Source organism: Prionailurus viverrinus, chromosome A3, assembly GCF_022837055.1.
Source record: "Prionailurus viverrinus isolate Anna chromosome A3, UM_Priviv_1.0, whole genome shotgun sequence".
Lineage (NCBI taxonomy): Eukaryota > Metazoa > Chordata > Mammalia > Carnivora > Felidae > Prionailurus > Prionailurus viverrinus.
The window spans coordinates 127611098-127623344 of record NC_062563.1 but is presented as its reverse complement, the minus strand read 5'-3'; the positions used below and the strand labels follow the sequence as shown (position 1 = coordinate 127623344).

At 34.6% G+C, this 12247-nt stretch overlaps 1 protein-coding gene and 1 pseudogene across 3 annotated transcripts in view; both read right to left on the bottom strand.

Annotated features, from left to right (window-relative positions):
• SMC6 (structural maintenance of chromosomes 6) overlaps nucleotides 1-12247 on the bottom strand; it is a 77305-nt gene that overhangs the window by 14491 nt on the left and 50567 nt on the right. For 2 of the 3 annotated variants that reach the window (XM_047851350.1, XM_047851351.1), the window contains exons 21-22: nucleotides 2132-2269; nucleotides 992-1137 (exon numbers count right to left, since the gene is read on the bottom strand). In XM_047851350.1, the coding sequence (XP_047707306.1) occupies nucleotides 992-1137; nucleotides 2132-2269 (284 nt within the window). Of the gene's footprint in view, nucleotides 1-991; nucleotides 1138-2108; nucleotides 2270-12247 lie in introns of all 3 variants that reach the window. The other variant, XM_047851353.1, reaches the window with a different exon arrangement.
• Nucleotides 5289-6230, bottom strand: LOC125161619 (RAD51-associated protein 1-like; annotated as a pseudogene).

Here is a 12247-nt window from a genome sequence, read left to right as displayed (position 1 = left end):
CGACTGCGCCACCCAGGCGCCCCTATACTTTAAAAACCAAGCATGTGAGGTACTATTTTAAAGAAAAACTTCCATTTTTGTGTTTCTTCCCATTGGTTCCCACTGTTTTTGAAAACAGGATTGAGATCACTCCTGTTCCTGAACTATTGTATTAGGAAAAGCTCTTCATAAAGTGTAATAGCTGTAATTTTCTCCATAATTCAATCAGCATCCTACAGTTGTACACAATTCCTAATTTTTCAGCTTTATAAATGACGCTACAATAAACATACCTCAGTACAAAATGCTTTTCTGATTTTGGATTATAACAAAATTACTTGGCCAAATTGAAATTTTTGAAGGTATCTGACAAACTGCCTTAATGCTTTTCAGAAAAACTTTAATCATAATCACATCTAACATTTTAGGAACCCTACATATTGTTTTCTCATGGACTAACTCATTTAATCTTTATAGCAACCCTATAACTGTAAGTACACATACGTTACACGTTACAGATGAGAAAATGAAGATTCAGAGAGATTAGGTAATTTACAAAAGTAACATAAGTAGGTAGTACAATTACAGTTCAGACCAAGGTACTCTTGCTTGAGAAACTGTGCTTTAACTATAGTAGAGCCTCCATTCTTACCAGTAATATGAAAATATCTATTTCACTGAAATCTCCCTGACATGAGACTATTTTTATCATCCTGACATATATGAAAATGGCTTCTAATAGTTTTGGTTTGCATTTCTTTTAATTGCTTGTGAAACTGAACATTTTTGTCTACATGAATCTTAAAGGTATAAAATGGCATTTATGTTAAAATATCACTCCATAATGAGTTTTGTTTCGACTCAGAAGAAAAAAAGTTATTAATGACACATATGAAAAACTAGTTTGACCTGTAGCTATATCCCATAGCAATACTATGTTTATAAACATAGATTTTTTTATGTCTTAATAATATGTATGAGTAATAAAGTAGAAAAGCTACCAACCACGTACCTCATTATTTCCTCTCGATCTCCATGACTAGCATGTTCAGCTTGTATCTTTTGTCTTAATCTATTAATTTCTTTGTCCAGAATTGATGCAGATTTTTTTACTTCAATCCGTTCTGGGCAGATTTGTCTCGCTTGTGACATTTTCTCCTAAGGTAACAGATGTTTAGTATCTTTAAAACTTGTCTTTGACATAATTCATTGTACTACTTGTGTCCACAAACACAAAGTAAAGTTCTGAACTTAGAATCAGAATTTTAGATGTGTTTTAAGTACATTTAGTATCAATGTTATTTCTTTACACCTTATATTGAGACTAGTCTAGACTCATTATAAATCTTCAACAGAAAATTGCATTACTATACATGACTTTAATAATTTATAAGAGCTCCATATGTTCCTAGGGAAACAAATTTCAAGTAACAGTAATGAAAAGTTTGGCATTTTTATGAGCAAGGTCAGACAGCTTTCTGTATGTTTTAGGATGGCCTCTGAACACCAAATAGTACTGAAAACACAAAGAAAAAGATCTTTGTATTCATAAATAAAAAACCCAAAGCACTTTTACACATAGTAGTTTATATTCATAACATTCCATGTAATAAGTCATAAACAAGTAAGATAATAGATCAGAATTTAAGCGTTCTCCTAAGAAAAGTTAGAATTTATCTCTTCTAGTTAGAGCAACAGTGCCCTCAGCTTCTCTAAAAGCAGAACAGGGCTGCTGCTGACAGCTGTTAACAAGGGTATGTAGTAAGTAGGGGCTGAATTCCAGCCCAGCCCACACCCAAAGGAAGAGGTGCCTTTTTCTGACATAAAGCTGCTAACCACTTGCCAAGCTGGGCATTTAAGGAGCTATGTTAGCTGAGTGCGAGTCATTTTCCAAATCACTCAAGAGGCAGGAGATCAGCCTTGCAGACCAAGCCAAAGTCCTCTTTGTGGTAGGTGGTCTGTTTCAGTGTCTACACCCTGAGAGTTTCCAAGACTATTCCTTTCCTTGATTCACTGAAGCACCTGTTATGCTACATGAAGTGGACAGCCATCGGACTGCTGGTCTATGTTTGGAAATGTGACATTAAGGAAAATACCTGAAGAGCCGTGACTAAGGTTATAAACAAAACATAAAAGAAAAATGATGGATAACCTCCAGTTCTTTTTCTTTCATATCCAGTTCTCGTTTCTTTTTATTTAAAGTATCCAAGTGCTCCTTCTGCTTTTCTTCATAATGCCGCTTCCCTCGTTTTTGATTATCCACTTCAGAATCAGCAAGGTTTAATTCATCCTGTTTGAATAAAGCCAAAATAATCTATAAAGAAAAGACTGTTTTGAAAAAACTGCCAGCATAGGTATAAAACTAACTGACAACTCAACAAAGTGGACAGGGTTATTATGTTGCTTGCAGAGCCAAGTGTCAGAGCTCATATCTAGGTGTATGAATAGAAGTGAGGGGTTTCCCTAAATTAAGAAGTCACATTATTATATTCAAATCCTAACATGAAGCCTCCATATGTTACGGTGCTTTCGACCTTTTTTTAGTAAACAAGGTAGTTTTGTGGAAAGCCACATTAGCCTGAAGAGACCTAAAACAAAGAAGTGTTGGATATTTACAGAGGTAGTCTGGGTTTTAAAAAGGTGAGTCAGGGTGGAAGAGAAAAGGATGCAAAGAGATTTACCACTAAATTATTTAGTCATCATTCTGGAAATATAACCTCACAATTTTGGCACAAAATTTAACTGTAAAGAAACTATCTCAAGATCACCTTAAAAATAAAGAGTAGTGGACTATGAAAAGGTAAAGATGCATATTATAATGCACAGTAACCACTGGAAAAGAAAAGAGTTATGGCTAAAAAAACTACTAGAAGAGATTTAAAAAAAGGAACACTAAAAATCACTTGGCTAATTCCAAAAGGAAAAAAAAAAAATAGAGAGGAAATAGGAACCAGAACAATTAAAACATAAATAGCAGCTAACCATTACTTTCAAGATTAAATGCTCTCTTTTTAAGATCAAGTACAAGACAAGGATGTCTAGTTCCATTGCTTCTATTCAACACTATATTGTAGGCTCTGGCTAATTCAATTAAAAGTTAAAAGAGAAATAAAAAGCAGTGAAGATCAGAAAGGAAGGGTAAAACCACAGTTAAAAAGAGACATTATTTATGAAGAAATTTCAAAGGAAAAGTTTTTAAATTAATAAGTTTAGAAAACTCACTCGATACAAAGCCAAAATAAAAATCAGTAATATTTCTACGTTTGGAACACTTTAAACATTAAAATCTATAACATTCACTACAGCACCAAAAACATCAAATATATTCCTGGAATACATACAAAACTCTTAAAACTCAATAAGAAAGGCGTACAATGCAAGTGAACAAAGGGCAAAGATTTGATCAGACATTTCTCCAAAGAAGATATATAAATGAGCAATAAAAACATGAGAATTTGCTCAACAGTATTAGACATAAGGAAAATGCAAATCAAAACCACAACAAGAACATTTCACATTTAACAGTATGGTTAAAATAGAAACAGCATACAATAGCAAGTGGTGGTTGGCAAGGATGTGGAGAAACTGGGACAGTCAAATGTCGATGGTGGGAATATAAAGTGGTGTACTTTTGAGAATAGTTTCAAAGTTTCTCAAAACATAGGATAAGTGTGTAGCCTAGCAATTCTACTCCTAGGTATCTATCCAAAACAAAATCATGTACATGAATGGTCATAGCAGCAGTGCCCAAATGGCTGTCAACTGATGAATAAATAAATTAAATGTGATATATGATTGTGTTTCATTAGACAATACAAAGGCACAAACTACTGATAACATGTTAGAACAGGAATGAACGCTGAAAACATTATACTACGTGAAAGAGGCCAGTCACAAAAGACCACATATTGTATGATTTTATTGACATAAAATGTCTAGAATAGGCAAATCTATAGAAACAGAAATAGTGGTTGCCAAGTTGTTGTATAGGACACAAGTCAAATCATCTCTTTTGAGGAACTGTGAATGGCGTTGTTTTAATTTCAGCCTCCATGTGTTCATTGCTAGTGTATAAAAATGCAATTGATTTTTGTATGTTTATCTTGTATTCTGATACCTTGCTGACCTTATTTATTAGTTCCAAGAGTTTTCTTATAGTCTCCTTGAGGTTTTCTAAGTAGAGAATCATGGCATGTCAAATGGAGACAGTTTTATTTCTGTTTAATCTTATTTATAATCTGTTTAATCTTATTTCCTTTTCTTGCCATATTGCATTGGCTAGAACTTCCAATATTAACTACATTAAGTAAGTGTGGTGAGACAATCATTTTTACTTTCTTCATGTTAACTAGGTTTGTTGATGGTCTTTAATCTGTTGAAGAAATTCTTTATTTCTATCTTTTTGAGACTTTTAAAAAATCATGAATGGGTGAATATTATCAAATACTTTTCCTGCACTGATTGATATATGATTTTCCTTCTTTAGCCTATTAATATGATGGAAAGAGTCTTGCATCTCCAAAATAAGCCCCATGTGGCCACTGTGAATAATACATAAAAAGGATATGTATATTATAATTTGTTTTGTTTGGTTTTGCAATGCATTCATTTAATCATGAAATGTAGACAGAGACACATGGATGTAATGGTATCAAGGAAAAAAGCCTATTAAAATCTTTTCACTTTTATTAAAGGCTCTGACAACAACAGCTTCATAAAATGTTATGAAACTCTATTTGCTATACAATGAACATCTATTTCTGAGGAGACATATGTCATATAAGCAATGATTTAATGTGTAAAATAATCCTGAATTCTTACTATAAAAATATTTGGCTAAAACATGAAATATCTTTGCAATAAAAATGACAATGTAGCTTAAATGAGACTTCAGAAATGTCTCCTGGAAAAAGTGGGAATGTTTCCTTTTGCCAGGCAAACTCTGAACAGTTAAGGTTAAGGTGCCATAAATTAGACAAAGCTAGAAAGGAACTCCATGTTTCTAGAAAAGAACAGCATGCAACGTGAACTTCTTCCAGGTCAAACTGGCAACCACTTAACAACAACTTATCATACATAGGAAAAATACAATACACTCATCAGAAGGAAATGGTATTACAAGATATAAACAAAACTCTTACTGAAGTCTTGAATAGCTTCAGAGAACATTATCACAGACTAGGTAGAGGCAATTTTTATGACATTAAAGGATTCCTTTATATTATGATAACTTCCTTAAATATAAATACAAGTCAAACAGACCTGTAACTCTGTGATCCTCTTAATCAAATATTTGTTTACAACCACACTCAGCTACTAGAGACTTTTGGATGTAAAGGTTTAACTCATTCTACTCTCGACAAGCCAAGGCAGAGATTCTGATTTGGAGCCAGTGGGCTCCTGCTACTGTTGCTGCTGCTGCTTCCAGGTATCACTGGTGGGATCCACTTAGGTTTTCAGCTTTCAGTTGATGGATTACGTATTTCCAATGGTTTCCCAGTGGCCTCTGAAGACAAAGAAACCTTTTTGGATGAAGGCTGAGATTTCTGATTTCACAGACCTGGAGCAGAGTCTCCTGAAGTCACTTACAAAGAATTATATTTGGATTTATGTTTCTTCTTCAACTGAGGATTTAACCTTTACTTCTTTTTTTCTTAATTTCTTTCACTTTATTTGTCCTCCTGGTGAAGACTTCATCATTATCTTCCCTCTCACTAAAATCAGACTCTTCACCAGTTGCAAAAGTCTGGTTCAGAGTCATTAGCACTATCGCCATTACAGCCTTCCAACCCAACCATCTTCCTCTATTGTATCACTGCCTTTGATGTTGCTTTTCTTTTCCCTTGAACACCATGAAAATCATCTTCCCCAGTAACCTTAATCCAAATCTAAATAATCACTGGCTACACTGCAACTGGAGATACGCAGGGACTTACTCGTTGCTTCAGTTTTGCCACTGCCACATTTTTCAATGCTTTTATCGCCTTGTCCACATCAATGGTGACTGTTGGAAGTTCCTTCACTGACTTCTAAGTCTCACTGGTAGAGCTTGTCATCTAAAGTCATCCTTTTTTTAAGAGGTTTTCTTTTGTAGTGGAATATCTTCTTTCTGGAGATTCTTCAGGTTTGGTTTCCTTGTTTCTAGTTTTAACTCCTTTGGTGTTGTTCTGGGTTTCTTATTTAAAGGTGTGGTTGCAAAGCCCTCAAACTGAGTAATTGACTGGTTATTTATGTATCACAGGCAGCACCATAGCCCCCTCCAAAGCTGAAAACGTGCAGCTTTGAATTTCTTGTTCGCAGCAGTCTGTATATTGTTTTTATAATGAATTGTTTAGTGTCATAAATTTCCTTCTCAGCAATGCTGTATTTATCCATAAATTTTGATAAATCATCTTCATTTCATTTGGTTCAAAATATTTTAAAATTTCTCTCAACACTTTCTCTTTGGACCATGGGTTATACAAAAGGATGTTAGTTTCTTTTTTTTTTTTTTTTTAACATTTATCATTGAGAGACAGAGCGTGAGCAGGGGAGGGGCAGAGAGAGAGGGAGATGCAGAATCTGAAGCAGGCTCCAGACTCTGAGCTGTCAGCACAGAGACTGACACGGGGCTCGAACTCACGGACCGTGAGATCATGACCTGAGCCGAAGTCAGACGCTTAACCAACTGAGCCACCCAGGTACCCCAAAAGGATGTTAGTTTCACATGTTTGGAGATTATCCTTCTATTAAAAGATCTTTAATTGAGGATCTATTAAAGATTTCTAGTATGACTGCATTATGATTAGGAAACACACTATATAATTTCAATTCTTTTCAATTGTTGGGATTTTTGTTTTGTTTTGTTTTGTTTTTAATGGTCCAGGAGATGATCTATCTTGGTATACATGAAACAGGCACTTGAAAATAAGGTGTATTCTACTGTTGTTGGTAGTCTTCTCTAAGCATTGATTAGGTCCTGTACTTTGATGGTGCTGTTCAGTTTTCTAAATCCTTATTGATTTTCTGCCCTATCAGTCATTGAGGGAATTCTGTCACATGTTGCAGCTCATCTGGTTGGTGCAGCTCTGCTGTTTGGTGCATACATTTAGGATTGCTATGTATTCTTGGTGGATTAACTCTTTTGTCATTATATGATGTCCTTCTCTACCTCTGGTAATTTTATTTTGAAGTGTACCTTATCAGATTTTAATATAATAAATAGAAATTATATTTATATTATATAAATATATATTTATATATATATAAAATAAATATTGTATATTTATATTATATATATTCCACAACATAGTCTACAAGTCATAATTTTACCAGTTTGATAAATCTTCCTTTCCAGCTTTTCAGGCTTCCTTATTTTAATATAATTGTCTTAAATATTTCCTCTACATATTTTATTTTATTTATTTTTATTATTATTTTTTAACGTTTATTTACCTTTGAGATAGAGACAGAGCATGAACGGGGGAGGGTCAGAAAGAGGGAGACACAGAATCTGAAACAGGCTCCAGGCTCTGAGCTGTCGGCACAGAGCCCGACGCGGGGCTTGAACTCACAGACCATGAGATCACGACCTGAGCCGAAGTCAGACGCTTAACCGACTGAGCCAACCAGGCGCCCCTTTCCTCTACATATTTTAAAATCATCTCAGATATTATAATTTCATTTGCTTTCTGAACATTTTAAAAATTCAAGAAAAGAAGAAAAAGGCTACTGAATTTGGCTGTATGTTTAACTTGTTTTTCTTCTTTCTTGGTGTCCCAAAATTCCTTCTTTTATTGTTTTCTCTATGTAGAGAACTTTGAGCCATTCTGTTAAAACAAGTCTGCTGGCAACAAATTCTCTAAGTTACCCTTCATCTGAAAATGTTTCAATTTTTCTTTAACTGCTGGAAGATATTTATGCTGGACTTAGATTTTGGGTTGGCTGGTGTCTTCATTCAATACTTGAAAATGTGCTACTTCCATATGGTCTCTATGGTTTCTGTTGAGAAATCAGCTATCATTCAAATAGTGTTTTTTCCCATATAGGTGATGTTTCTCTCTTGCTGCTTTTAAGACTTTTTTTTTTTTTGTCTTTAGCTTTCAGAAGTTTGACTATTATGTGTTTTATGGTGGGTTATTTTGGGTTTATCTTGTTTGGAGTTCACTCACTTTCTTAATCTGTAAATTCAGACTTTTTGCCAAATTTGAGAGGAGTGTGGTTATTCTTTCTTGGAGTACTTTTTCAGCCCTGTCCTCTTTCCCCTCTCATTCGGGGACTCCAATGATACAAATGTTAGATATTTTTTTTTATATAATTTCACAGGTCTTTAAAGCATCATTTATTTTTCAATCTTTTTTTTTTTTTTTTGGTTTAGTCTATTTTCTCTCTGTTGTTCAGATTTATAAAGGACAAAAAGGAAAAATTATGAACTACATGTTCAATACATGTGATAAATGTCAATGAAACAATATAGTCCCTAAGTAGAAAACTTAAATAGCTCAGTATCAACTAAGGAAATTGAATTCATAAAGAAACTACCGTCCACAAAGAAAATTACAGGCCAAGATAGCTTTGCTGGTAAATTCTATTAAACATGTGAAAAAGAAGTAATTCCAAATCTACAAAAACTTTCAGAAGAGGGAAGGGGAACACTTCTAAACTCGCTCAATAAGGCCACTTATAGGGGAACCAGGGTCACTCAGTTGGGCATCCAACTTTGGCTCAGGTCATGATTTCAGTTTGTGAGTTAAAGCCCTGTATCAGGCTTTGTGCTGACAGTGCAGAGCCTGCTTTGGACTCTGTCTCCCTCTCTCTCTGCCCCTCCCCCACTCATGCTCGCTTGCTTGCTCTCTCTCTCAAAAATAAACATTAAAAAAAATTAATAAGGCCAATATAGCCATAATAAAAAAAAGCCAAACATATCACAGAGAATCAAAGACTAATGAATAAACATTCACTCATATGTGGAATTTAAGAAACAAAACAAATGAGCAAAGGTGGGGTGGGGGGAGAGGGAAATCAAGAAACAGCCTCTTAATTACAGAGAACAACTTATGGTTACCAGAAGGGTGGGAGGTGGGTGGGGGGATGGATTATAGGTGTTAAAGGAGTGCACTTGTCATGATGAGCACCAGGTGTTGAATCACTATACTATATACCTGAAACTAATATTACATTCTATGTTAACTGGGATTTAAGTAAAAACTTTAAAAAAAATCTTCACTAAATTTTTGGCAAATAGAATTGAATCATTTATAAAAAGGAAAATAATTATGATCATGTAGGGTTTGCCAAGCTTTGTTTAATGGCTGGCAAAATAAAATCAATATTATTCTCCGTATTAATGAAAAAAGAAAAAGAAAAACTAGATGATTATGGCTTTTAACAGCAATCCCACGCCTAGGTATTTAACCAAGAGAAATGAAAACTTCATTTCACATAAAAACCTACACTTGAAGGTTTATAGTAGCTTTCTTCATAACCATCAAAACTGGAACCATCCAAATGTCCTTTAAGAGGTGAATGGATAAGCAAGCTGTGGTACATCCATATACATATCAAATACACTACATTACATGAAAGAAGCCAGGCTCAAAAGATTACAGACCATATGATTCCATTTATATGATGTTACGTAAAAGGTAAATCAATAACGATGGAGAACATGACTGCCAGAGGTTAAGGGTGGGGGAGGTTTAACTAGAAAGGGGCAAAAGAAGGGAATTTTGAGGAGGACGACAGAACTGTTCTATATCTTGAGGTGTTAGGTACACAATTCCGGATTGTCAAAATATGTTAAGTGTACGCCCAAAGAGTGAGTTTTACTGTTTGTAAATTAAAAGACTCATTTTCAAAAGTACTATTTGTAAAATAATACAGATGAAAGAGGAGATCAGGAGCTCTAGAAAAATGTGTTACTCAACTACTGTAATTAGTCAAAATATAGCTCTGTCATGATAAAGATGTCAAGGTTGAGGACACATGTGAAAAGTTACATAAAAGTAGTTCATGAAATGTGAACACAAACCAAGCAGTATTTCTAGTATTTCTAAACATTAAATATAACACTTACGTGATTCTGAATTCACGTATAGCTAAAAGTTAATAAACTGAATGTCATTAAGTTTGCATTTACTTACTCCCCCTCATTAATTCATGTGAATGGTGGCCAAAACACATTCTCCCTGGTTATTGTGAAAATGGAAATGTGCCTTATATTAGGGGATGCCTTATATGCCTTATACATATAACATGCAATTTCTTCAGAGAATGTGTAGATTGGTGAAAGATTTTAGAAGATGATATATGCACATAGCCATTAATTATGGCAGCTCTCTTAACAGATTACATTCTAGTCAATTTGGACATTTAAAAAAATACAGACTTCCAGAACTCACCTCTGGAGATTTTATTTTAGTTGGCCTGGAATCCATGAATCTCAATTTTTAAAATGGCTCTTGATTTAAGAACCCCCAAAAGAAAGTTCAGACTGGCAGACAGTGTTTTCATTTAGTTTGATATACAAAGACTTCTACACTATTCCTCATTGTAATAGCTCCCAAACTGGACACCCATATGGTCCATCAATAAGTAAATGAATAAAAAAAATATGATATATCAAATACAATGGAATACTACTCAGCAATACAAAGGAGTGAATTACTGATTCAAGTAAAATATGAATATCATAGTCAAAAAGAATAATTTTTTATTCACTTTCAAACTATAGTATAGACATTATGTGCTAGACAGTGTGTTATGTTCTGAAAAAGGTCAAACCCCCCAAAAAGTAAGAGTACATAATGTGTGATTCCCTTATATATAATTCTACAAGATGTGTAGAATTACACAGAAATTATACAGAAATAGTAAGAAGATTGGTAATTGGGACAAGGGGTACGGGTAAGGAGAGAGAGATGACACATGAATATGGGGAAACTTGTGAGTGTGAAGGACACGTTCCTTTCTCTAATTGTGTGGCTTCACAGGTTATACACGTGAAAACTTATCAAACTGTACACTTACATGTGTATTTACTATACATCAATTATATCTCAATAAAATGTTTTGTTTTTTTTTAATATCCTGATTTTAAGAACCACCAAATTAAACTCCACTCAGTTGTTGGTTTGATTTTTGGGCCCAGCATTGGTCATACACACTGTGATTATCATGGTCAGCCTCAAGAGTGACAGTTATAAACAGAGAAAAAACACAAACTAAGACAGCAATAACAGCATCATGAAAGACAGAATATGTGGAAGTATCCCAAAAAGGAAAAGAACTTGTGAAATATCTTAAAAATTGAAAACATTTGCCCCATATAATGCAGGATTTAGGCTACCTTCTATCATAAGAGCACAATTTACTGCATCTTGTTCACACTGCTGAATAACTATCACCCATGGTAGATGTCTGATTATAAAAGAGTTCTAGTAAAACTTCCACGGAGGATGGAGATAAGCTGTTCATTTACTTCAAGCAGTTTATTTGAATTTTTATGTTTTATGTAGTAGGAGACATTACAATTAGAAAATAGAGTAACTTATGAAAGAGGATGGTTGAATGCTAAGTTTTCTACTCATTTGTGGTAGGAACTTTGAAACAGTCCCCATATTTGCTTCAGGGAGCCAGAGGGGTAAAATGACCATGAGATCAAAGTGACCTGAGCTGAAGTCGGACGCTTAACCAACTGAGCCACCCAGGCGCCCCGTAATTTTTTTTTTAATGTTTTATTTATTTTTGAGAGAAAGAGCACAAGTCGGGGAGGGACAGAGAGAGAGGGGGACAGAAGATCTGAAGCAGGCTCTGTACTAAAAGCAACAAGCCTGATGTGGGGTTCAAACTCACCAACTACAAGATCATGACTTGAGCCAAAGTCAGACACTCAACCAACTGAGCCACCCAGGAGCCCCTTATCTTGGAATTTTTAAAATAAGAATCACCCTTGATCCAAACAAACTCTCTATATCAGGCCACGTTTGTGCTGGTTAATCTTCCCTCCTGGCAACTGTGGAAAGTTACACACTTAACTCATAAAACAGGATGAAAACAAACTCATACGATGTTACTATCCCTTTCTCCACACTTATCATAACAGACTTCTCTTATGTACTTAATAAATTTATGTCCTAGGTACCATCACATTTAAAACTAAAAGGGAAGCAAGAGAGTATTTCATTTCATCTTATTGATGACATGAAGATCAAGAGATTTGAACAGTCAGTTAACATTCACCCTGGGTTAGATGAGAACTAGGAGGGATTAGGCTGATGTAGCCCTAAAC